Source organism: Castor canadensis, chromosome 2 (genome assembly GCF_047511655.1).
Source record: "Castor canadensis chromosome 2, mCasCan1.hap1v2, whole genome shotgun sequence".
Classification (NCBI taxonomy): domain Eukaryota; kingdom Metazoa; phylum Chordata; class Mammalia; order Rodentia; family Castoridae; genus Castor; species Castor canadensis.
This window is the reverse complement of record NC_133387.1, coordinates 198,085,788-198,113,366: the sequence shown is the minus strand read 5'-3', so window position 1 is coordinate 198,113,366 and position 27,579 is coordinate 198,085,788. Positions and strand designations below refer to the sequence as shown.

At 40.2% G+C, this 27,579-nt stretch overlaps 1 protein-coding gene across 8 annotated transcripts in view; it reads left to right on the top strand.

Annotated features, from left to right (window-relative positions):
- Nucleotides 1-26,199, top strand: part of Arhgap42 (Rho GTPase activating protein 42) — a 232,319-nt gene extending 206,120 nt beyond the window's left edge. For 6 of the 8 annotated variants that reach the window (XM_074066847.1, XM_074066848.1, XM_020166655.2 and 3 more), the window contains 7 exons: nt 1,177-1,336; nt 2,606-2,750; nt 3,966-4,346; nt 4,700-4,856; nt 6,402-6,464; nt 19,077-19,156; nt 19,490-26,199. In XM_074066847.1, coding sequence (XP_073922948.1) covers nt 1,177-1,336; nt 2,606-2,750; nt 3,966-4,346; nt 4,700-4,856; nt 6,402-6,464; nt 19,077-19,156; nt 19,490-19,578 — 1,075 coding nt within the window. In that variant the 3' untranslated portion in view covers nt 19,579-26,199. Of the gene's footprint in view, nt 1-1,176; nt 1,337-2,605; nt 2,751-3,965; nt 4,347-4,699; nt 4,857-6,401; nt 6,465-19,076; nt 19,157-19,489 lie in introns of those variants that run through there. The other 2 variants (XM_074066846.1, XM_074066852.1) reach the window with 2 other exon arrangements.
- The last annotated feature ends 1,380 nt before the right edge of the window (nt 26,200-27,579 follow it).

Genomic DNA, 27,579 nt, shown 5'->3' with positions numbered 1-27,579 from the left:
GAAACATAATCTTGTGTTGTTTAGTTTTATAAATCTCTACTTTCCAGGCCTTGCCTGGAGTGATGTAGAAGAGTCACTGGGTAAACTAGAAGATGGGTCACATGAGTGAGGTTCCTTTTTAAGAATGGATCCACTTTCCAAATTAAATAGTAAGCTAATCAAAGTCATCCTTGAAAGTTGCTGGGGTTGCTTTGCTCCAGCCAGTGAGACTTTTCATTGCATTTGTAAGCCACCAGTGACGACCACCTCTGCTTGTCTTGCTACCCACTGGCACTAGGCATGCATTCAGGGAAGTTTTAGATGGAAGAGAGGAACGATGAGGGAGCAGACCTGTGTGCTGACCAGTGATTTATCTGGGAATCAAGGAAACCCTTGATCTGCAGACAGAAGCTCCAAATTGAAATAACACCTGTGTCCCTAATTTTCACAACCTCAAGTACATAATTTTTACTTCAGGAGCTTCTGGAGTTTTTATGTGCGCAGTAGGGATAGCTGACTCACTGTGGTGATTAAGTGCAGTCTGTATGAAGATCCCTGGAGACAGGTTCTCTGTAGTTTCTTTTTTTTTTTAGTCCAAAGACAACAACACCTACCCTACTATTAACTGTCCTGAAAGAAGTAAAATACCATAGAACACACCAATCTCTTGAAGGTCTTTCTAGGGTAATGACTCAATGTAGGAAATAAAAAAAGTTTTCCTTCCATGATTTAGCCTTTATAGTTATTAGCTTTATTTGGACTAATGTTAATTTTTACTTTTTTTTATGTTTTAAGATGGTACAGGATGAGTGCATGTATTTGTGCCAACATGTGATAATTCAGTACATACATGATGCATAATGAACAAAACAGGGTGATTAGCATTTCTCCCTCCTTAAATATTTATTAGAAGAGGCAAACTGAATAAGGGACACCACAGTGCAGGAGAGAGGAGGAAGAAGTCACATATTCTACAGCACCACAAGGGACTCCAGTTTATAACCCTCTGTTATCTGTGTCATAAAGAGCTTCTTTACATTTTTTAAGGCTGTTACTCGTGCCAGTGGGAAATGGCTGAAATGGACTAGGAATGTGGTATTTATATTCGACATTTCGTATGCCATAATTTTGGTGGAAAAGGATATTCTGTAATTATTGAACATTTAACTTAAGATCTTTTTGGTTCTTTACTTGCAGAGTATCACTGCACAGCCAACAAAATCTCATGACTGTCTCCAATCTCGGCGTCATTTTTGGCCCCACTTTGATGAGAGCTCAGGAAGAAACTGTGGCTGCTATGATGAATATTAAATTCCAGAACATAGTGGTTGAGATTCTCATAGAGCACTACGAAAAGGTAGGCTGAATTTTTATGTGCAAGTGTCAAACCTTGCGTCTCACCTTTAAAGTGGAATTTTGCATTTGTATGGTCTGTGAGCTGTACATTGTGATCTCACATTACTACAAAATGTCCATCCTGTCGATTTTGTGAAAATTAACCTCTTCCTGAAGATTTCATCTTTTTCTCATTGTTCATTTTCTCAGTGCTTCTTAAAATCCTTCAGGAGGCTTGTTTCTTTTTCTTCTGCACCAGTTTCTTCTGAGGTTTTCTTCTTTAGCATTTGTGTAAGTCAGTTTATTATTCATATTCAGAAGCATTTTGTAGTTCTCTTTGTGAGTGAAGCTTGATAATGCCTAGCTGTAATCCCAGTTACTTTGGAGGTGGAGCTAGGAGGAGCAGCATGGTGGTTTGAGGCCAGTTTGGGCAAAAGTGCAAGACCTCATCTCAAAAACAAGCCAGGTATGGTAGTGCACACCTTTGGTCCCAGCTACTTGACAGGTGAGAGTAGGAGGATCATGATCTGAGACCAGCCTGGACAAAAATGTAAGACTGTCAGAAAAACAAACTAAAAAAGTCTCAAAGTCCTCTATCTCCGACACCTACAGACGTTTTCTTCGCAAGAGTGAGATCTTGGAATAACTACAGAAGCTGTGAAAGCCAAGTTACTGGATCATTGAGCACAATCAGACATTTAAGGTCTGACTCCTCGGAATCCCATTTATATTTGATCTGGTCCTGGTTAGAGAATTATGGTGCCTTGTCCTCAGGGTCTCAGAGACCTCAGAAGAATGGCCTTAGCGGCTGTCTGAGGTTGCCGGCTCCCTCCCGGTGGCGGCGAGCCCGCACTGCATCATTGGCAGTGCTTGTTCCTCTACTTGTAAGTAACTTGGCCCAGTCCCTTACAGCTCAGAGCCAGGAGCAGATAGCACCTTCTCCTGCGAAGTCAGGAGCCATTCTGCTGGAGAAATGAGGCCAACCCAGCCTCTTTCTCTCAGCTCATGTCCTTCCATGATGGAGGTGGATAGAGACTACTACAGTAAAGAGAGTCAGTGTGTTTTGATGTAGACATGTGTTCATACGTGAGAGGTTTCTGAATTTCACTGTTTAGAAATGAGGGACAATAGAAAACCCAGAGAAGAAAGTCCTTAGTAAAGGGAAAAGAAAGGGATGGTGACTCTGGAACATTTATTTCAAGCATCTCCTGCAGTTCTAAGATTATGCAGTAGCTCTAAAACTTGTTATATGATGCTGTGATTGACTTTTGTCTATGCTTCTTCTACATAGATTTTTCATACTGCCCCAGACCCAAGCATTCCTCTCCCTCAGCCTCAGTCTCGATCGGGATCCCGAAGGACACGAGCCATCTGCCTCTCTACAGGTTCTCGGAAACCCAGGGGAAGGTACACTCCGTGCCTGGCGGAGCCTGACAGTAAGTGTGCCTGGTCTTAGGAAGACCCTGTCTTTGTTCTTTAATTCACCCTGACGTCACTTCCTTGGTAATCAGGTAGAAATAGGAAAGGCTCCCACCCATGCTTTCTCCATCACCCTCTTCATTCTGTTGGTCTAGTTGAAAGGTTCTCTGGACAAGAGAATTCATTATTACAACAAAGAAAAAATAGCATTCTCTGTGCTCTTTTTTCTGCAGCTGTGTGATCAAGTACATTGGGTGCTACTTGGTAGCAGGTTTTGTCCTGTTGTCCAAGTGGTAGGTAAGAAAGCAAGAGAAACTTGGACTGAAACAGTCATTTTCTTGCTTTCTTTCACATTATGTTCTTAAAGCACCGTCTCTTGGGTGTCAGAGTGTCTGAAGGAGGAAAGAAAGAAAAAGAAAACCACCACCATACATTATCACTAACTTCTTATTCTGAGCCAAGCCACAGCTGGAACCCATGGTGTAAACCAAGCTGCAATCAGTCTCATATTATTTTGTAACTCAGGCACCCATTTCTCCCACAGCCCATGTTTAATAGAAAAGAGTCTGGTAAGTTTTAATTTAGGTATATTTGAATGCACTATTATAATTTCTCTGATTTTTTTTAACTTTTAGGAACATTAAAAAATAAATGTGCTAAGAAGCCAGTTTCTTAGGTTACTACATTCTTAACAAAAAAAGAAACAAAAGCCCTTTCTTTGAAAATTGTGAGCAGCTTGTAATCTGCTGCTGACATTAAATTAGGCCTTTGAATTAAAGGACATTATAACTCAGAGACACCTGTGATCGGAAAAGTAAAAGATGTAGAAATGCATCTCTAATATGCCTCCTTCCATTGATTTCTTATAATGTTACAAAGGAATCTGATTTATCTTATTTCTGAGTCCTGTTTCAGAGGCAAATCTTACCTGAGTTCAAGTCAACCCACAAATACCTCAAGAAACAAAGTTATAACATAGGGGTAGATAGTTCATAGATATATATGAAGTCTTCCTTGAATAGTGTTAAAAAATAAATCGACCAAGTTCAAGTGCATATTTTAAAGACTTTCTCCAATACTGAGGGCAGTTCTCCACACAAAGTAATGGTTTACTGTGTCAGTGGGATCAGGTGGCCAGAGAGGACATAGTGAGCTGAGAACAGGAGGGTTTTCGTGGAGATGTGACCAACAGCTACCATATTTTTGTTTGTGTCACTCCCACTCATCCTCAGGTGACTCCTACAGCAGCAGCCCAGACAGCACACCTATGGGCAGCATTGAGTCTCTCTCCTCTCACTCCTCTGAACAAAATAGCACTACAAAGTCAGCCTCCTGCCAGCCCAGGGAGAAGCCTGGAGGGATTCCCTGGATTGCAACGCCATCGTCTTCCAATGGACAGAAGAGTCTTGGTGTCTGGACAACCAGTCCTGAATCAAGCTCTCGAGAAGACGCAACCAAAACAGATGCAGAATCCGATTGCCAGAGCGTGGCGTCAGTCACTAGCCCCGGGGACATTTCGCCGCCCATAGACCTGGTGAGGAAGGGGCCTTCTGGACTTTCAGGACTGAAGCGTCCCTCTGCTTCCTCTCTGAGATCTGTTTCTGCAGCCGAGGGTAAGCAAGAGCACAGTCCCGACAAGCCGTCACTGCCTCAGTGACATTACTAGACAGGGATACAGTTAATGGAGGAAACTAGTGATGCTTATCTGCTTTGTTCCTGAACTCGGATTTTAAAACGTCTGTGCACAGTGACTTTCTCCCGCGTCCTCCCATCTTGAGGTGATGTCTTTGTAATTACTATAGATTTTGATCTCCCTGAGTGATGGAGTGCTGTGCCTAAAGAACATTCTGTGCCTTCCCATTTCATCTTGGAGAAAAACGTTTCCTTTTGTTATGCACATGTACTGCGTTACTGATATTATTTTGTCTAATAGCACCTTGCCTATTTTCTTGGGCTTTCGTTTTAGGAAACAAGAGCTATAGTGGATCTGTTCAAAGCCTAACTTCTATTGGTTCCAAGGAGACACCCAAAGCCACACCAAACCCAGAGCTGCCACCAAAAATGTGCAGGAGGTCACGGCTGGATCCTGCCTCTAGCAATGGCTACCAGCGCCCTGGCTCCGTGTAAGTGGGGATTAGTTTGTGTCATCTGTGTCTCCCAGGGATGCAGGCGGGTTGAGTTTGTTCCAAAGAACCCTGGGGACCCTGTAGTGAAATGCCTCTTCTCTTGAGTGATGCAGCCAACTTCTGTATGGCTCTGTTCTTTTCTAAAAGGGATGGGAAAGTATTACAGGCTTAGGACATGTAAACAGTCCCATAGGGCAGCACTTCAAGCAGTTTTCCTAGAACAGAGATATAGCTTCACTTAAGGACACGAAAATCAATGTATAATAGGGTACCTATGGGCTTTGGAGCAAGAAGCTTTCCTATAAAGCTACCCAGCTTCCCCTCTCTGTGACCAATCAGCTGCTTCCTAGCCTGTGAAGGCTGGCTGGTTTTTCTGTCCTCTGCGTCCTGGGCCTGAGTCCTCAGTGATTTAAATAAGCTCATAGATAACAAGGAACATGAAAGGCAAAGAGGAGAGATACTTTTTTTTTTGGCAGTACTGGCAAGAACCTTTTAATTGGAAATGAGAGAATATAAACTCAATTCTTGGTGGAGGAAAGAGAAGATCTTCGTTTCACATTGCTAGTTAATGTAGAAATTGAACAAAAATGTCTGTGTTCTGTGTTAGATATAAAATAATCCCTGAGATTATCAAATGGCTTGGCTCTGTGAAGAGTTTGACAGTTCAAAAAGAACATAGATTATTTTAGTGTAATGCCTAGGGCAGCCATCATGGAATCTGATACTCCCTTCTAGAAGATGCAGGAATGTTGGTGATTACCCAGGGTGCCTTCATTTCAGTTGTTTTCCTTCTGCACCCAATGCCTTACCTCTCCAAATAAGACAAGCCCTCCCCACAACCCCACCACACACACTCTCAATGATTTGAAATGAGAGCTGCATCTGCAAGTCTACCTATTGGACATATTTTCACTTTACACCTATAAAAAACACATGAAATAATCTTTCTTTAAAATTTTATTTTTGTTAGCATACATTATTAATACAGGAAGATTTCATTGCAATAATGTCATACATGTGCACAGTGTCCTTTGAATAAGTTCACCTCCTCCATTGTTCCTATTCCTCCTCTCCCTGGAAATAATCTTAGCATTAGCTTTTTTGTGGCCGTGGGAATGAGCAACAGCTTCTCTGTCATGCTGATTTGATTCTTAGCTTCTACCCTTGTGGCTCCACAGGAGTCAGTAACCTGCTGCCTGCTGGGAGCAGAGTGGGGAGAAAATGTTCCTTTCACTGCCACCTCAGCCTCCTGAGGTAAAAAGGATGAGGACCCTAAGACCCCAGGGGAGGCCACTGAAGGTTTATTACAGCCCCAGCCCGGGACTCCTGCTAAATATCTCTTTTACACTAAAGCTTAAGACAGTTTTTGGTGGTGGTGCTTAGCAAATCCTTTTTTGTTTTCTTTAAATGATAACCTTGACTTTTCACATTGAACAAAATGATTTTCCAATTGACTTCATTTTTAAAATTAGTAAAATATGTTTTTGCTTGTTTATTTAAATATTAAAATAATACTTAAATGCATTTAAAATTGTTTTTCAGAGTGGCAGCAAAGGCCCAACTATTTGAAAATGTTGGTTCACTGAAGCCAGTTTCTTCTGGGCGGTAAGTTCTGAAAAACTTTAAACATATTTGAAAAATAAGTAGTGGTGACACAGTCACCATGACAGGTCGTCTGTGACGGTTCTACCCTCAGCTTTGTAAAAAGACGGTCAAATTGGCTTCTCCTGGCCCTTCACCAGGAGATCACATCTACAAACAGGACTTGGTGTTTCCGATTGTTACTGTGACGTTCGCTAAAATCTTGCAAAAGGATTCTAGAAGGCTTTCCTAAAAGCCAAGCATGGCCATAACTCTCGTACCTCTTTGTTGACAGTCATTTTGTGAAATTTTTCAAAAGTGTATGTAAGTGTTTCTGGAAGAATCTTCATGGTCATCCATTCTTCAGGATTGCTGAAGCATTGTAGAGCTGGAGTACAGAACCTGGCTCAGTGCCAGTCCTGCTGCTTCCAGCTGAGTCAGTACACGCACTCCTTCAGCCCCCGCCCTCCTCCTCCTCACTGACTCTTCTCATCCACTGTGGCTTTGGTTTTTAATTTGAGTAATAGAATTTCATAAAGGTGGGGGCTTTCTAATATTTTCTTTTTAGAGGAGGTCCTCAGATGTTTGTTAATGAAATAGTATAAAAATGAGAGGACTTGAAGAACAAACTTTAATATTTTTTTCTTTTGGCTCTACTGAGGTATTTTTAAGCTTTCTACATCTGGATCATCATGGCTGTTAAGTAAAAGAATCACAGATAATTTAATTTCTGTGTCTTTCTTCTAAAAGTTATTCAACCAAAGAATTTTTATCAACCTTATAAAAGTATATGGGCTTTTCCAGCAAGCCTTGATAAAATGCTTACACAATACTGAATTTGTTTTACTAGGGATAACAATGACCTTCACACACTAGTGTTGTGCAAAACCTCAAGTAGTAGTTTGTGGTTTGTGTGTGTTTTCTTTGAATTCCAGGGCAGAATCACTTTGAGATCTTACTAAGATGGTCAGTGCCTTGCATTTTTACAGCCAGTCCCAAAGCTCTTGCCTGCACCTTAGCTTTGTCCACACTGTTTTCATCATCTTCTTTCTTACCAAGATATGATGAAAACAGTCCACTGCATGCCCTAGCAAACATCAGTTTCTCTGAGATTGTCCTTGCTTTTAGCTTTTGGTGTGTACCAGGCTTAACCCTGCACTTCTGTCCTGCTGTATGGTTGGATTGCTCCACTAGATGGAGCCCTTCTATTAGGAAGCTCGGAACAGTCTTCTGTTAGTAGAAACTCAACAAGTCTTCCCTAGGATCCAAGGGGATTGGTTCCAGGACCCGCCTCTCACAACCCCACACACCCCTCCCACACCCAGGCATATTTCTCACACACCCACCCCTCCACTCACAGGCACACCCCTCCCACACACTCACACACCCACATACCCCACACACACCTACACATACTCCTCACACACACACACCCTCCCACTCACACACCCATCCCACTGACATACCCACCCCTCCCACACCCTCACCCCAGACACCCTCCCATACCCCCACCCCACACACCGTCCCACTCACACCCCCTCCCACTCACACACCCCCTCCCACTCACACACCCTCACCCCCCACCCATACACACCCCTCCCACCCCCTACCCATACACACCCCTCCCACTCACACACCCCCCTCCCACCCCCACACACACCTCTCCCAGTCACACAGGTCACCAAAACCTGCAGATGCTCAAGGTCCTCGTATAAAATCACAGTGTATGCATATAAACTACTTACATCATGCTACATACTTAATTATCATCCTTAGATTATTTATAATACCTAATATAAATTCAATAGAAGTAGTTGTTCTAACTGCATTATTTAGGAAATGATGACCATAAAAACCTCTGTACTTACTCAGCACAGATGCAATTTTTTCTGAATATTTTAATCTGGTTGAATGGAGGGCTGACTGGACTGTAATTAGAAATGTAATCTCACAGAGCTTTAAAAAATAAACAGGTAATGAAGTAAAGATGAAAGCTGTCACATAACAGATAGACTTAGATGTGTAGCAATCAGCCCACGTATTTTTAATATACTTACACATCTAAATACTGTAAGTCAACTTGTAATAGGCAGAGCATAAACTTAGACCTCACTCTACCATACATTCAGGGTTCCAGTCTTCCTTTGTCACCCAGTCTATACCGCTTGTGGACTGTGTCATAACTTTCCATGTGAATGAACTTTAGGATCATTCAAAATTTTGATCTGCCATATCCTCGTTGTATAACTTTGGAGCTACTTATGTTGGAAATCTGTTTTCCTTATCTCCGAAATGAAGGTCATAATTCTGAGCTTGCCAAATTGTTGTGAACAAACAGAATAATATATTTGTTTTGTGCTCTGTAGATGGTCTCTGCATTAATAATTGTTACAATTACTGCTGAACCTGCTTGCCTTAGATATCCAAGCCTCTAATTAATGTATCAATGGTATCTAAGCGCTGTTTCATGAGTCATGTAACACTCTTGTACCATTGAGTAAAACTGAACAGCACATAGAAGTTGAGGGCATTTCTGTGCCTTACCTCCTTCAGTGCCTGTCTTGTGTTCCATCTGGGGAACTCAGAGTTACCCTTGCATTACACTTTGAAGGATGGAAACAGCAGAGACAGATAGGAAGACTAGCCTTATCTGGGAGAGACCATTGGGCGATTTTGATGGGTGGCCTTGGACGCAGAAAAGTAACACCTCCAGGAGCTGCTGTAGGCACTGGCTGTCACTGAGCAGATGGATAATCAGAGATGCACTGGGGCAGGTGATTCAAGTGGCTTCCTCAAGTGGTAGAAGGAGAGAAGAGTCAACCAGTCAGGATGGAACATTTAAGTTTAGAAGGACTTCATTAGGAGAGTAGCAAAACATGAAAAGCTGAAAGGAATTTTTTATGGATAAGATCAGGACTAGGCAACTGATTTTTTGTTTATTTTTCTCTCTGAGACAGGGTGTTGCTGGGTAGCCCAGGGTGGTCTTGAACTCTCAATCCTCCTGCCTCAGCCTCCTGAGTGCTGGGAAAAGAGAAGCACACCATCACACCTGGCTTCTAGCCAACTGCATTGATACTGAAAGTAAGAGGCCAGTAACCAAACCTCCAGGTCTTTGAGAGTAAGCATTGTTAATGGTAGATTAGCTTCTGGTCTCAGCTTGTGTGTATGAAGGAGAGTGGAGGGAAAATTGTGGCCATAGATTTTGAGGAGCCTGAGGGACAAGTAAGAGGGAGTTTGGTGTATTTGAGGAAGTCCTACACAGCAGTTACTCTGCATACATAAAGGGCGAGGACACCCAGCGTTGGGCCCCTGAGTGGAAAAGAAGCACTATCTTTGGGAAATGTCTTTACTTAAGGATCAGGCAAAGAATGAAAGGAGTGGCCAGGAGGAGAAGGCCTGGCCAGTATAGTCAAAGTTACCAAAAAAGTTGAGGTCATCAAGAGAGAACACTGGTGTTAACCCTAAGACATCATTGGAGATCTTTAAGAAAGTAGCTTCAGTGGAGCTGGGTTGGGGGACATCCTGCAAGACTCGTTAAAAGGGAGATTGAGAGTTTTGCCACAGACCCTATAAACTAGAATGTGTGATATTGAGGCCTGAGAACCTGCATTTCGGCTAACTTCCCGTGTGATTCTTACGTACATGAACATATGGGAACCAGTGAAATAGAGAAAAATGTGCTCAGCTATCTAGCAAAGCCCCCAGCAGACACTGGTTGTTTACAAATGTTTTCTTTAATCTGCAAAATACTGTCAAGAGCCAAGTGTTGCTAGGCTCACCATTGTCAAAGCATGTGGAAAACAGTCTCCCCAAGACTTCATCTTGGTTACAGTCAGTTACAGAGTCAGAAGGGAGGCCACTTAAAATCCTATTGTTTAGACAATCCGTACAAATATTTCTGATGGTTAAGCTGAGAATTGTGTGAGAGACTTAAGTATCTGGCTTATTATGAACAATCAAATATTTTAATTACCATAATCTAAAAGACCAATGTTTTGTTCATATTTACAAAGCACAAAAGAAAGCTCACAGAGTCTTTTCCAGTGAGTGTGAGTTGAAATCATTGTGTAAAATAAAATGACATGAGAGACACAGGAGAAACGTAGAAACACTGTAGCACACATAGAGACAAACGTCGTGACATGCAAAAGTGATTTGATTTGTCCCCTTTTAGAAAATGTGAAGAATACTAATAAAGAAGCAAATAAAAACCGCTTCTAATGTCATTACCTGAAGAAGATTACTATTAGATTTTGGTGCCTAGCCTTCCAGTCTCACCTGTGACAGTGGTTCTCAAACTTTTGGGTCTCAGAACACCTTTATAAACTTAAACCATTAATGACCCCAAAGAGCTTTTATTTATCTGAGTTATATTTATTGCTATTAACTGCCTCAGAAATTTAAGCAGAAATTTTTTAATTCTTTTTTTTTTCATTTATTTGCATGTGCATACATTGTTTGGGTCATTTCTCCACCCTGCCCCCCTCCCCTAGCCTTTTTTCCCTCCCCTCGTCAGTTCCAGGCAGGTCCTGTTCTGCCCTTATCACTAATTTTGTTGAAGAAAAGACATAAGCATAATAAGGAAGACAAAGCGTTTTTGCTAGTTGGGTTAAGGATAGCTATACAGAGAGATTCCTACTATTGCTTTCGTGTACCCATGTCTTACAACCCATGTTGATTCAACTCTAACTGATCTTTACATTGGTTCCTGATCCCCTTCTCATGATAACCTCTGTCACTTTAAGGTTTCTGTGTTAGTTCCTCTGGAGTGGGGGCATCAAACGCTTTCATGTTTTGGGTTTTCTACCTATTCCTATATCTCCCGTATGTGCTCTCCCTTTTTCATGTGACCCTTCATGTTTTGGGTTTTCTACCTATTCCTATATCTCCCGTATGTGCTCTCCCTTTGTCATGTGACCCAAGTCCAACCACATTGCTGCATTTACCCTAGATCTAATGTCCACATAGGAGGGAGAATATATGATTTTTGGTCTTCTGAGCCTGGCTGACCTCACTCAGAATGATGTTCTCCAATTCCATCCATTTACCAGCAAATGATAACATTTCATTCTTCTTCATGGCTGAGTAAAATTCCATTGTGCATAAATACCACATTTTCTTGATCCATTCGTCAGTAGTGGGGCATCTTGGTTGTTTCCATAACTTGGCTATTGTGAATAGTGCCGCAATAAATATGGGTGTGCTATTGCCTCTGGACTAACCTGTGTTGCATTCCTTTGGGTATATCCCCAAGAGTGGAGTTGCTGGATCATATGGCAGGTCTATATTTAGATTTGTAAGAAGCTGCCGAATTTTTTTCCAGAGTGGTTGCACCAGCTTTCATTCCCACCAGCAGTGTACCAGGGTTCCTTTTTCCCCATCCTCACCAACACCTGTTGTTAGTGGTGTTTTTGATGATAGCCATTCTAACAGGGGTGAGGTGAAATCTTAGTGTGGTTTTTATTTGCATTTCCTTTATAGCCAGAGATGGTGAGCATTTTTCCATGTGTTTTTTGGCCATTTGAATTTCTTCTTTTGACAAAGTTCTATTTAGTTCAGTTGCCCATTTCTTAATTGGTTCATTGATTTCAAGAGAGTTTAGTTTCTTAAGTTCCCTGTATATTCTGGTCCCTTGTCTAATGTGTAGCTGGCAAATATTTTCTCCCATTCTGTGGGTGGTCTCTTCAGTTTAGAGACCATTTCTTTTGTTGTGCAGAAGCTTTTTAATTTTATGAAGTCCCATTTATTCATCTTTCTCTTAGTTGCTGGGCTGCTGGGGTTGTATTGAGGTAGTTCTTGCCTATACCTATTTGTTCCAGATTGTTTCCTGCTCTTTCCTGTAGTAACTTCAAAGTTTCAGGCCTGTTATTTTGTTCCTTGATCCATTTTGAGTTGATACTAGTATAGAGTGATAGACATGGATCTAGTTTCTGTTTCTTGCAGATGGGTAACCACTTCTCCCAGCAACATTTGTTGAAGAGGCTGTCTTTTCTCCATCGTGTATTTTTGGCACCTTTGTCAAAAATATGGTGGGTATAGTTGTGTAGATTCATCTCCAGTCCTCTGTTCTGTTCCACTGGTCTTCACGTCTGTTTTTGTGCCAGTACCATGCTGTTTTTATTGCTATTGCTTTGTAATATAGTTTGAAGTCAGGTATTGTGATACCTCCAGCATTGTTCTTTTGACTGAGTATTGCCTTGGCTATTCGTGGCCTCTTGTGTTTCCATATAAATTTCACAGTAGATTTTTCAATCTCTGTTATGAAGGTTATTGGGATTTTGATGGGAATTGCCTTAAACATATAGATTGTTTTTGGTAATATAGCCATTTTTACTATGTTGATTCTGCAGATCCATGAGCACGGGAGATCTTTCCATCTTCTGTAGTCTTCCTCAATCTCTTTCTTCAGGAGTTTGTAATTCTCTTTTTAGAGGTTATTCACATCCTTTGTGAAATTTACTCCTAGGTATTTGATTTTTTTTTTGAGGCTATTGTGAATGGAATTGTTTCTATATATTCCTTCTCAGTTTGTTCGTTGTTGGTGTATAGAAAAGCTAATGATTTTTGTATCCTGCCACCTTACTGTAGCTATTTATGGTGTCTAAAGAGTTTTTGGGTACAGTTTTTTGGGTCTTTAAGGTATAAGATCACATCATCTGCAAATAAGGATATTTTGACAGTTTCTTTACCTATTTGTATTCCTTTCATTTCTTCTTCTTGCCTAATTGCTCTGGCTAGGAATTCCAGGACTATGTTGAATAGTAGTAGGGATAGTGGGCATCCTTGTCTTGTTCCTGATTTTAGGGGAAATGGTTTCAGTTTTTCACCAGTAAGTATGATGTTGGCTGTAGGTTTGTCATATATAGCCTTTACAATATTGAGGTACATTCCTTCTATTCCTAGTTTTCTTAGAGCTTTTATCATGAAGTGGTGTTGGATCTTGTCGAAGGCTTTTTCTCTATCTATTGAGATAATCAGGTGGTTTTCATCTTTGCTTCTATTAATGTGCTGTATTACATTTATAGATTTGCATAAGTTGAACCACCCCTGCATCCCTGGGATGAAGTCGACTTGGTCGTGGTGAATGATCTTTCTGATGTGTTGTTGAATTCAGTTTGCCATTATTTTGTTGAGGATTTTTGCGTCAATGTTCATTAAGGAGATTGGCCTATAGTTCTCCTTTTTGGAGGTGTCTTTGTCTGGTTTTGGGATAAGTGTAATACTGGCTTCATAAAATGTGTTTGGCAGTTTTCCTTCCCTTTCTATTTCATGGAACAGTTTAAGGAGAGTTGGTATTAGTTCTTCTTTAAATGTCTGATAGAATTCAGCAGTGAATCCGTCAGGTCCTGGACTTTTCTTTTTGGGAGACTCTTGATTGCTGCTTCAATTTCTTTTTGTGTTATAGATCTATTCAGGTGATTAATAGCCTCTTGGTTCAGTTTTGGGTGTTTATAAGTTTCTAGAAATCTGTCCCTTTCTTCGAGATTTTCAAATTCATTCGAGTACAGGCTCTCAAAGTGGTCTCTGATGATTCCTGGATTTCCGTGGTGTTTGTTGTTATCTTTCCTTTTGCATTTCTGATTTTATGGATTTGGGTTTTTTCTCTCCTCATTTTAGTCAGGTTTGCCAGGGATCTGTCAATGTTATTTAGTTTTTCAAGGAACCAGCTTTTTGTTTCATTGATTCTCTGTGTGGTTTTTTTTGGTTTCTATTTCAGTGATTGCAGCCCTTATCTTCATTATTTCTTTCCTTCTGCTTGTTTTGGGATTTGCTTGTTCTTGTTTTTCTAGGAGTTTGAGCTGTAGTGTTAGGTCATTGATTTGAGATCTTTTTGTCCTTTTAATATATGCACTCATGGCTATAAACTTTCCTCTTTGCTATGTCCCATAGGTTCTGGTAGGTCATGTTTTCATTTTCATTAACTTCCAGGAACCTTTTAATTTCCTCAATGAGCAATGTGTTGTTCAGCTTCCAATTGTTTATGTGTTTTTTACTGATGTTTTTGCTGTTTATTTAAAATAAGAAGAAACCCATTATATATTGGTGCAAATACCATAATTTTATGACAGGATATTTTTCAAAATAAAGAGTTGTATCATTTTACATTTTTGTAGCCATCCTTAATATCTGGAATAATACAAAAAACAAATTATCAGATACATTCCATCATGTCACAGCAATGATATCTCAGAGTCTCTCTGCTCTGCTTCTCTTGACCACACTTTGCAAAGTATTTACTCTGTGATAAACACAATTAGAAAAAGGTCCGTGGAGGTGATGCTTCTCTGCTTCTACCATAGTACCCAGTACAGAACACATGCTCAACAAAGTCACTGAATGATGGATGAAGTGCATGTTTCTAATGTAAAAATGTTTTATCACTCACTATTTCACTTCATGCTCAGTGGAGTGGCAGTAAGCCTGTCTTTGACAGAAGCAGCTTTAGCTCTGTGTGCTCATAAGGAAGGTCTTTAACCTTGGGACATCCAATAATCACTCCTCTATCTAAGCCTGAACCAGCCAGTGTCTGTTGGGGAAAAAAGCTATAAAGAGAATATGTGACTAATTTTAAGAAAATGCAGTGTTTGGGTGTGTGTGGGGGGGGCTGGGTAGGTGTGTGCGTGTGTGGTACTGGGGCGTGAACTCAAGGCCTATACTTTGAGCTACTCCACCAGCCATTTTTCCTGGTGGGTTTTTTGAGATAGAGTCTTACAAACTGTTTGTCCAGGCTGGCTTTGAACTGTGCATCTTCCCTATCTCTGCCTCCTGAGTAGCTAGGATTATAGGCCTGAGCCACTGGCGCCCAGCTAAGAAAACACAGTGTTATTAGCAATTTGTCATGGGTAATTTAGGAGTCTTGTCAAGAACAAATGTGTAAAAGTTTTCTAATATTGTTTCATGCCATGTGTTCTTCAATTGGCGTACTCAATTTATTAAATCTCCTACTGGTGAACACTTAGATGGTTGTGACTTTTTAGTAGCTTTTATATGTATATAGTATGGCTTTGTCATCCTTCTGATTCTGTGCACACTTCTGTTCCCCTCAGAAATGAAACTCAATGGTATACAAAGTTGTGAGAGAGAGAGAGAGACACACAGGAAGACCAGGACAGGACAGGATTGGGAGATTGCCAAGTGGTCCCTAGAAAACATTGCATTGATTTTGGTGAAGTTTTCTTACATTTCTCTTAAGACCAGATTGGTAAATTTTCCATACTGACCTTAGATGCCTTTACATGTTTACTCCTGAGCAGCATGTGACGTTCAGAATGAGGAGTCAGGCTGTGATCAGAGCATTTCCTAACGATAGGGAAGAAATGCCTTCCAGGTCTGTGGCTGTTATTCCCTTATCCTTCCATGGGTAAGAAGCAGGATTTTCAAAATCCTTTTCACAGGGATACTAGAATCTTCTGAAGTGAAACACAATAGGTGACATGTTACTTTCTCATCCTCTTCATTAGAAGAGGCAGTGAAAGAGGAAGCATTAGTGGCTGGAGAGGAACTTCACTGTTGCAGAGCCTACATTAAGTCATCAGACTGTCCTCCGAGTTAGCACCTGGAGTTACAGCGCTCCACACAAGAAAACTCTTTCTGGACATGTGCACTGATAACCAAAAAGCCATGACAGTATTGTGTGCTCTGTGTTTTGACACACTTTTCAGTATCTGTTTATTTAGCCTTAAGATTATTTTGTGGGCTTCTCCACTCTCCCACCCAGGCCATGAGATGCTACAAGGAGAGCCGTTCATGTCTAAAATATCAATTAAAAGAACTTGGTTGCATTTTAAAGGATACTTACAAAAATTATGTCATTGGAAAGAATGTATCATCGTCATTTCTACAACTTTGGAAATTGTTTCCTTATGCATCTCTTGATAATTTGTCTTAGTGACTCAAGAAATAAGACATTGCTATTGGAGGAACTTGTTTACATTGGAGACTGATTTTTTCAGAATATATTTGCATCTTCTTCTTTTTTTTAATTTTTGTGGTGCTGGGGTCTGAACTCAGGGCTTTGCACTTGCTAGTCAGGCACTCTACTACTTTAGCAGGTTAATGGGGAAAACTAGTATTCTCTTTAAGATTCCTGTAGTCTGGTTCTAAGAAGTCTCCAGGACTCAGAGGCATCCTCTCCCTCCACCACAGGCCTGTCTGTGACCGGCATACCTGTGCATATACTCTCACACTCAAACGCAGCTCTTTTAGTGTGAAGCCCGTTCATCCCTGATGCCTGTGCTCCTCCTACCTTGGCCCACATTCGCTGAGAAGTGCTGTGTGGGCTGCAGGTTGCTCCCAAAGCTGTCCCCTGGCAAGCTTCCTGAACATACAGCCTGAGACTCACCTCACGTGAACCAGACACTGGAGCAGAATCCTCTCTCCATAAGCTTTCCAGTCTTCACTAGTCTTCTGGAACCCCATTTTAAATGATTGAGCCTCATTCTGGAGCTAGACCCTGGGTCCAGGAAAATGAAGTGGTGGTGCGATGCCATTGCTTTGGGGGAGATGGCAGGTCCCACTGATGCTTCTTTGCAGGGGCAGTGCTAGGACCTCAGGGAGGACAGACAACACATCCTGAATGTTAAAAAGACCATCCTTTTTTTCATTGATTCACTTAGCAAGTGTTTACTGAGTTACTACTAAGCATCAGACGTGGAGGTTATATTTTAGTTGGGAGACAAGATGAAAATAAAAACAATACATGGTGGCTCACAGCTGTAATCCCAGCTACTCAGGAGGCAGAGAAGAAGGATCATAACTCAAGGCCTGGGAAAGAAGTTAGACTCCTATCAAAAAATACTACATATGGTGGTGCACATCTGTAGTTCCAGCTATTCAGGGAGGGGCGATAGAATTGTGGTTTGCGCTAGCCTGGGCAAAAAGTAAAAGACACAGGAAATCAATGTGAGTCAATGCCCTGTATAGCTATCCTTATCTCAACCAGCAAAACCCCTTGTTCCTTCCTATTATTGCTTATACTCTCTCTACAACAAAATTAGAGATAAGGGCAAAATAGTTTCTGCTGGGTATTGGGGGGGAGAGGGAGGGGGCGGAGTGGGTGGTAAGGGAGGGGGTGGGGGCAGGGGGGAGAAATGAACCAAGCCTTGTATGCACATATAAATAATAAAAGAAAAATGTAAAAAAAAAAAAGTCAGCGTGCAATGAGATATCTGTATGTCCATAAAAAAAAAAAAAAACATGAAAACTTACGGAACATCTATGATCATATTCTTGATATCAGTTTAAGTCATTTAATTGTTATTTATTTGATTGTGTACATAAATCTCATCTTTGCAACAAAAAAAAATAATAAAATAAAATAAAAGTAACTAAAGCAAAACAGGCCTGGGGGTGTGGCTCAAGTGATAGAATGCCTGACTAGCAACCACAAGGCCCTGAGTTCAAACCCAAGCACTGCCAAAGGAAAAAAGAAAAGAAATCTAATTTATATTTCATACAATCCCAAACTGTTGAGGTTCTCTAAATAGTGCAATGGGGTACGTGACCTTTGCTCTATGATTCATTTACATATTATGAGTACACAGCTACTCTGAGGTAGGAATGAGTTTGAGATTTTTTGAGGAAGAGGAAAGGCCAGTGCAGTTGGAGTGTACTAAGTGACCAGAGGCAGACGCAAAAAGAGGTAGGAGAGACAGACAGACACGTTCACTTTGTAGACCTGATGAGAAAAACATTTAGAGGTTGTCACCAGGAGGTCATGTGATCTGATACACTCTTCAGAATTGACCTCTGCTTGCTCTGTAGATAATGGATGGGAGTGAACAGAAGAGCCCTTGAGGTTTTAGGATGTAAGCAAAGTCATTCAGTCAATCAAGTTAGAAGTAACATTGGTTTGCACTCTGGCTGTAGGAACACAAGTGGGTGGAGTCAGAAAGTTCAAGTCTTAGGAGGTAATTCAGTGCTGCAGAAGAAAGGGGACATGCCTGGTGACTAGATGAGGAGCTTCAGAGAAGGACTTTTTAGTGTCAGCTCACACATTTTAAAATCAGATCTCACATCAAATGCTCAAATTCTGGCTTGGTTTAAAACACAAAGGCTACGTTGAGCATGATTTTGCATGTGGTGACTGTGATTGGGAGCTGAGCATTGGTTTCCTTCAGGAGATGAGCAAAGCCTCCATCCATCTCCTCACCTTCATGACAGGGAAGCTAGAGTTGGTGGCCATTTGTCATCAGTTGATCTCCTGTTTCTCTTATGCCCTCTCAACTGATTTACCTTTTAATTCTTAGAGCTCACTCAAGTGGTCTAAAAAATAAAGGGTCTAAAAAATAAAGCTTTAGAGTATCTATGAGTTTATTGAACAGTTTTCTAACAATTAAATAATACCAGTCGTTAAAACCAGCCTATGCTGTTTGTTACAAGCCAGGTGGCTGCCATTAAGGGGTATTACCCAGAAACCTAAGAAGGGCTTTTGATGTGCCGTGATGTCCAGTTTCTTCATGTGATTCCATGTTCAGTTTGTGAAGAATGCACTGATGTAGATTAAATGTGCACATTCTTACATATATTATAGTCCAATTATTGCTAAAAGCTAATAGCACTCGTTAAGAATAGTTTTAAATAGAGATGGACTCAAGTTGAGGGCTGTGGTTTTTACAAGTTGTCTTGATCTTTCAGCCAAGCAAAAGCCATGTACTCCTGTAAAGCAGAGCACAGCCATGAGCTGTCCTTTCCCCAGGGGGCGATATTTTCTAATGGTGAGTACAGTTATACTGCAGACAGAAGGGTCTCACCAGGGGCGGGGGAAGGAATGGTTTGCTGGGCAGAGTCAGAAGTAGAGGCTCTGCTTCTTAAGCCCCGTCCCCACATGAGCATGCGTGTGTCTGTACCTATTTGCTTATAAAAAAGAACACACGCCTGCACACACGCACTCACACAGAGATTGTCTGATTGATATGAGTGGAAAAGACATATGTTTTGACAAGGTGAATGTATGCATGCAATCTGCTGTGCGTTTTTACCCGTTTATTTTATATAACTATTCAAAGCTAGTGTGGATTGACACGTATGTATTTGTTTCTTTTTGCCAGTGTACCCATCAGTGGAGCCGGGATGGTTAAAGGCAACTTATGAAGGCAAAACAGGACTAGTCCCTGAAAATTACGTTGTCTTCCTCTAATACTGTTTAGTGGATGGCAGTATCTTCATGGTATCCATGGTAACAAATAATAAGTGCTATGATTTATCTGACACAGATATGGGGATCAGCCCTCGAAATGAAAACAGCACATTTCTATCAAATTCTTCACCAGCAGACTATGTAGCTCCCTATTAATGGAAAAAGAAAAAGAAAAAGATGTTTAAACTGCAGTCATTCTTTTTTGGCTGTTTCTTATTTCTTTTAAATATCTTGCTTTTTTGGTAATAAGTAATTCTCTTCAGTGTTTCTTCCATAACAATTACAGAATCTCAAATACTGTGTTAAATACTATATTCCAAAAAATTGGAAATCAGAAATACCTGCTATCTGGATTTTGAGATTTGCCCTGGCAGTGAGCTATGCATTTTCTGGGGAGCCTTGAAATCATTACTTAAAATGTAATTTAAATTGTTCATTTATTATTATTCCTTAAAAAATATACTGCTTTTATATATGATTGTTTTGCTGGTCCTAAACATTTCAAGGAAATAAGTCTTTGTTTGAACATAACTTTATTTTTATGTGTTCTCCAAGTAGATATTCTAATGCAATGATGTATATGATGTCTATAAAGAAAGTCAAATTAAGTCCTACACTGATTCCACTGTAAACAATCTGTCCAGAATTCTAGACAACTTCCATGGGTTTAGAGCAAGGATCAGCAAACTGTTTCTGCAAAAGCCTGAAAATAAATAGTTTTGTGGTGGGCACATTTGACTTGTGAATCAGATTACTGGACCTCTACTTTAGAGGTTGTGTAAAACTATATTCATAACTTTGGAATCTTTATAAAATTTTATATTAAAGTGCAAATACTAGTAAATCATATGCACATGTCTTCTGCGAGTGTAGCAGGGTAGTGGCATCACAAGAGTACAGTTACACTGATGGGAAACTGTCAAAGAACATTACAGAAGTATACAACTGAAGTTCCTCTCGTGAAGTGCTGGTGTGTTTTAATGTTCTCCAATTTTGGCTTATGAGACGTTCTCCAAATGATAAAGATGTTGTTTGAAAACACTACTGGGGAAGCCATGCCTTCTAAAGCCTATGTTTAGTTTAAACAGAAAAGAAATACGAAAGTATACATTTCTTATATTTGTACCACAAAGCTTGAAATCATGTTGTCATCTTTAGCAGAAATAAAAGTCTGTACATGATTTCTTCTCTGCCTATTAGTTTACAGCCTTTTCTAGGAATTCCACTGAATGTATTGAGCCTGGAAATAGGTCTGTGCCCCGTGTATATGTATCAAGAACAACTGCTGTGCACCAGCCATTTTTCCCATTATTTCTAGTCCAACAACTCAACATATTATTTCTGTAAATATATGTGGCAAAGAGCCTGTCTTCTCAAGAGTCCAAAAAAGTTGGCTACTTGCCATTTGATCAGCCGTGGTGTAGTGGGCCTCACTTGTTTCCTTGGAGTTTTCTCTACTTTATAGATACTCAGGTGTTTACTGTGTAAAACTCTTTTTTATATATTATAATCTATAATCTCAGCTCCTTCTACTTTAAATGAATATTTCTAGAATTAAACACACACCCAGCTACTCTCGGAGCATTTATACTTTGAAAAAATATATGAACAAGTAGAGAGGATAATAGTAGTAGACAGTCACATCCAGGAATAAATATTAACGAATTGACATATGAATTAAAAATATGGTGGTGTTGTAAAATTGTAATGTAATGGAACAATTTGATAAAAGTTTGTCATTTTCTTTCTCTCTACACTACAAAGAGGTATTGTTCGAGCTTCTGGGTCAAGGTGCCTGGTGACTCCTATTGCTGCCACCGTGACTGCCCTCTGCTGGAACAGAAGGTGGTCCTTGCAACTCCCCTGTCCCCTGGTAATATGGCACTCTCAGTTTAAGCACCCTTGCCATCATCTGGCATTCTGCTAGATTAGAACCTCTTAAGGCAGATTAGTTCCTTTTCAAAAACTACCTTGACTGCAAAGAGATTCAGAATCTTAACTTCACGTGTTGCTGCCTCAAGAAATGTCAACTTTAGCTTTGTAGTCACACTGACCAGCGCGTCCCTGATCCTGAGTTGTCTGGGAACTGATGTTGCTGGTGCTCAGTGAGGGGTTCAGGCTTGGGCTGTGTGGGACGTGGATCTGCAGCCAGCTCTCCTTTCTACTGCTGAGCGTATTTTGTGGATTGCTGATGAGGCTCCTGTCCTGAAACAGGAGACAGCATGCTGGTTCATGTTGCACTTTTGCTTAAAGGGTTAGCCCGATAGACTGGTGAGGATGGCTCCATTTACTTCATATTGGCTACATAGATAAGCAAATCACTACCATATTTTGGAGTGAGGCTAACGCTGCCTTTTCCCCTGAAGTAAGGTTCCTGCAGAGGGTTATGAGCACTGAAAAAGCTGAAACATGTTTTCAGAAACATTTGGAATATTAATTATGCAGGAATGCAATGCCAGTCACTGGAAGAGAATCACGTTCAAAACTGCAATCCCATTGCAGTAGTGGAACCTTACCTTCCTACAGACAGTGTGAAAAGACATTAGAGTCGCCTCATCCATGCCTGGGAAGCATTCAACAAGCACCCACATCACTCAGCAGTGTAGTCAGTGTGAGGATGTCAGTTCAGCATTTTCTGTGTTATATAAAACTAGCCTCGGTGTGAAACATAAATGTATTTTGCAGGTGACCCCTTTGTTCTGCCACTACTCCACTAAGTTGGTTTATAGAAACTAGCCACTCAACTGAACAGTGTTTCTGTTGTGTTATGTGTTGAGATCTGAAAAGTAAAGTCACCCTTGCCTTCCTGTAATGGCCATGAAGTTATGAAGAAATGTCATTTCTTCTTGTTTGCAATGAGCGGTCTCACTTGTTTGTGCATTGGTCCTCTGTTGGGTAAGGTGCCTTAGGGTAATCAAATTTCTCAGAAATGTCTCATTTGCTGGCATTTTGAGGATTGGTAGAGGAAAAAAATGTAACATATTTCCCATAATTGTTAACTATCCAAGTTTCCAAATAGTGAAAATAAAGATACTTGACTCTTGTTCTGTGATGCTTTACACATTGTGACATGCCTTCCCAAAATCTGTGTTGCAAAGAAAAGCAATCAGCTGCTAAAATCCTGTGATGATATCACCCACATCCTGCCCCTCCCAGCCTCAGCCTTCAGGTCTGCAACTGCATTGAAAAGCATATCACTCACATGGATGTTGATCTAGAATTCCTCCGAACCTCAACCCGGCCACTTCAGTGTGTAGTGGGGTTGAGTGTGCCTTGTCTGCAGTGCTTGGTGACAGAAGTGTTTTAGACTTCGGGATATTTGCATATATGTGAGGTGTCATGTACATGCAGATATTCCAGAATACACAGGTGTTGTGGAACTGGCACTCAGGTCCAGTCTGGACTTCATTTGTTTCATGTATTTGTTGCATGCATGCTATTTTATACAGTATTTTTGATAATTTTGTGCATGAAACAAAGCTTCACAGTGTGGAATTTTCCACCTGCAACAGAAAAAAGTTGCAGATTTTTAATTTTTGGATTTAGGGATACTCAGCCTGTAATAAACACTCCCAGCTATGTATGGAGAGTGGCTTAATTAGCAGTTAGAACCCCAATACGGTTTGTCCTTTATTGACTAAAGTCAGAGGCAGGCAATTGGGCAGATTTTATTCTCTGGTTTCACAATACAGTTGTCACATGATGGTCTCACCACGACCTCACATCACTGTGTAAAGATGAAAAGCAGATGTGTGACTCCTGTCCACAAGTCATTTTCCTCTTGACCAAAGGTTTTCCCTGTAGGGTAGAAATCGCTATGTAATTTCACCTCCTTTACTTTTATGTTACCTTGCCAAATCCAAACACTTTAAAAACAAGGTTAGCCTTTCTGAACATTCTATGTCCAGCCTAGCTCCTGTTGACTCAGAGACTTAAGAACAGGTATTTATCAACTGGTCTCAATTTCCTGAACACATTCACTGTGTCCATCCACTGTTACATTGCCTGTCTTCTGCAAAAGGCAACAACCTTGGGAAAACTCAGGCTGATGAATGGCATGGACTGTTAAGAGGATAAGCTCAATGAATAAGGTTTTTCACAATTTTAGGACAACCGTCCCCAATATTTGAAATAGGATTATTTAAAATATTCTATTCTGAAATAGGAATATCAGTACTCACAGTTAAGCCATTGGCAGAAAACTGATGTGTATGTGTTAAACCAATGTTTAGAAGCTTTAACATGGGTTGGGGGCCCAGTAGGGTATCATTTAATCACTCATAAGAGACAGGCCATGGTCAAGGGTGGCTCTTTCTTGGGGCTGTATTGAGAAAATGGAGTTTCTGTGCTTACCGATGAGTTCCAGCAGTTACTGTGAGCGTGGACATTGACAAGGCTTATGTAAGGGCTACTTGAGGAGCTCCAGTGTTGGAGGGGTGACAGCTAAAGGTGCCAGGACCACCACACTTGGATGACACTCCCTTCATACCATCCGCCATCTCTCACCAGTGTTTCCCATGTCTGAGAGGCACTCAATTGTGCCTGAATCCACTCAGTGTCTTAGATAAAGAGTCATTGACCTCTGTTGGTGGCATATTAGAGGTTGTATTCCCACCAATGAGTAACTGCCTCTTTTTCACAGAGAACAACACCAGCTAAAACAGATCTAAACACTGCTGGCACATTATCTAAGCTTAAAATCCACAAGACCACCACATATGGAAGGCTGTAATTTCAGTAATCCTTCTGAGCTGAGATCTTTACAATTAGGGACTTGGCAGGAACAATACCTGGTTTTTAGTTCAGAATCCTATTTCTATAGTGTTAAAATTTGAGGTACTATGTTTATGTAAAAGTTGGTTATTTAGATACTGTATTTCAGTACTGGGAGCTTCTTTGCAGCCATTAACATGACAAAGTAAGTGATGCACATGACTGCTAGTAAATTATCATATTGAATTTTTTGTTTATTTTGTATTATTTCTGTATTTATCTGCATTTTGTGTGTGTGTATACATGTGGATATGTCAACATGTAAATAACCTCATGTTACTGCCACAGCATGTTTAATGTATGTTTACACTGTGTTTTAAACTACTTTAAAAATAAACCAAATAAGCACGCTTTAGGCTTAAAGCGTTTTTTAAAAAAAAGGCTTTTGTCTAGGCTTTGTACTTGAAGATCCATTGTATTGGAGAGCAGCTATGTTGGCTTCACAGTGAGAAAAAAAGGTTTCTACTGCTGTGAATTTCACTTTGGATTTGGCTAAGTAGAAAATCAGAGCAGAATTTGGTGGCCTTTTCTTGGTGAATTACTGTTACAAGAGATTAGGAAAATATTAATAATGATATTAATAATGCAAGTGTCTAAAGAGGAGAGAAGTAAACGGACCATAAAGAAAATACCAACCGTAACAGGCATGCAGGCTTGTCTGAAATATTTGCAAAAGTTCCCAAATGGACTGTGGAAAACCTGGCAGCATACAAATACTCCCTTAGCTTTTTATTAGGTTTGTGACCTTCTTGGTCACTATTTGACATGTAGCTAAAATTTTGATTTTCTTGCATCACAGAGAATCGTGTTTTTGTTAAAAAATGTGTCATTAGGGTATAGAAGATCACCTTGCCACAGTTAAACCCGATGTGTTGAATATTGGATGCTCAACTTGGTTTCATCACATGGATTATAGTTTTTGTCAGTTTCAGAAGAGAGGTGACAAGATGTGTTAAAATAAAAAGATTAATCAATTCCAGCATTATTAAACTGGAAACAGCTGTTAGTGTAACCATTACAGAATAATTGTGGTTCAGCTACTGCTTAAGAATATTGGCTTAGAAGAAATTGACCTGGATGGAACCTTTTATAATTTATACTTTAGAAATAATGAAAAAAGCTCCCAGTGATCTAATCCAGAATGATTTCAGCAACAAACTATGTAATGCTACATTGAATAGTTGGTTTATAATCCTGAATATAAGATAGATATCCATGAGTCCACACTGATAATGATAGTAAATTTCATTCATGTGAAATGAATAGGGTAGAAGAAATATTCTAAATAACTATTAGAAATGTAGTTAGTCTTCCTCTTAGAAGGTAGAGTATAGCCTCTCTTAATGCACATAGTAACACAGAGTGTGGAAAATTATAACTTACAGAACAGCCTATCAGCCCTGGCATAACCCAGTGATGAAATTAATATTAGTAATAACATGCCATTGACTTGTGCTCATGATATGTAGAGAGCACTTTACCTCTGTGATGTTTTTTATCCAAGTCTGTAACCGGTGATCATGAGAAAGACATCAGACACACTCAAGATAGATGACATTCTACAGGATGTATGTGAGCCCAGCACCTCCAAGATTATTAAAGTTATGAAGCAAAAGAAAATACTGAGGAACTGTCACAGATCAGAGGAGACTCGAGTGACAGGAAAACTAAAGCCAACATGGAACACTGAATTGGATCCTGGAAAAAAAGAAGACAATGGAAAACTATTAGAAGTCCAGCTAAACTTGAATATTTAGCTAACAGTAAAAACAAAAAAACAGTGACATAAAAACTAGCAGTTCATTGATGACACCTTATAGCATTGCAATTAAAGTTGTTTTTATTTGAGATGTAAGTATTCTCATTATTTCCCCATTAAATTATGATCTTTGCATACAGGACATGTCTCCTGTTCATTATCCGGTTGCAGGCACTATAACAGCTGGGTAGACAGTAGGGCCAGCCCCTTTCAGTAGTGGAATAAATTATTGTGAACCCTTTTATAGAACATGGGCTTGTGTTGTTTTTGTGCTTGTGTCATCTGTCCAAGAAATGTAAATCATTATTTAGCATCCCACAAATCGTTCTACCCTGGAGTTGTTTATTGATGGAGCAAACACATCTACACGTAAGAACCATATGTGTTCCTAGAAGCAAAGGTTAGATACAGATTTCCCTTTTCACTGCTAGACTTTGGTTGGTTGAGCTGGATGATTGCCATGATTGGGGATGGATGAACTCAGTTCTCTAAATCAAGAATAACAATAATCCAAATTTGGAAAATTGAGCTAAATTAATCTTAAAATCCAAGCTCTTGGACCAAAGGGTTTTTTTAAAAAGTTGAAATTTTGCACAGCCAAAAGTTGAAAAGATAAAAACCCATTCCAAGTTTAGGAATTAACTAAACTAATCCACAGATTAGGATAATTTTGAGAACACAATTCCCAGAATACAGGTTGACATGCTTGCAAGTACTGTTTCTAGAGTGTTTTTGGGAAGTGAGCCAAACATGTCATTCAACAGTTTATAAAGAAATAAGCTACCTGGAACATTCCACCTCTTCAGATTGTCAGGAGCCAAGTCAAATGAAAAAGACTCCCTAGGTCAGCCTAGACTACAGAGAGGAACATACTAACATATGTCTTCCAGTCCTTGTAGGTTTTCGTATAAAGCAAGTCACCTATCTACAAATAAACAGATTATTCAAAGGATGAATGAGTCATAAGTTCCCTTAGCAATTTATCCACTTCAGATGTCTCTCAAACATATTTTTGAAGCAAGTGCAGCAGAATCATTTGTTCAAAAAAACTTGAAATTAAAGTATGAGCACCTGCTCGGGTATGCCTGCATGTGTGTTAGAAGACGTTTTGGGCTTCCTCATGCAGGCCCACAGCGTCCGGGGTATCTGTACAATCTTAGCTTTTCCAAAATAAGATACAGAAATGGACTAACCTACTGAAAATCTCTTACTTGATAATTAGGACACTGAAGACCACACCAGCATGTTCCAGCAGAATACTGGGGTCTGACCACGGAGTTCGTGGATGTGTAGGGAGGCCAGCTTCTCAAATGCTTGCTCTTTGGAAAGCTTAACTTCATCTGAGAGGGATATCATTTGATGAAGGATGTCTTCCCTGATGGGACACAGGGCGTGGAAGGCAAAAGATAAGGTTCACGAGAAGTGTGAATAATGTGTGTCAGTTGTGACAAAGGTATGCTGATTAGTGT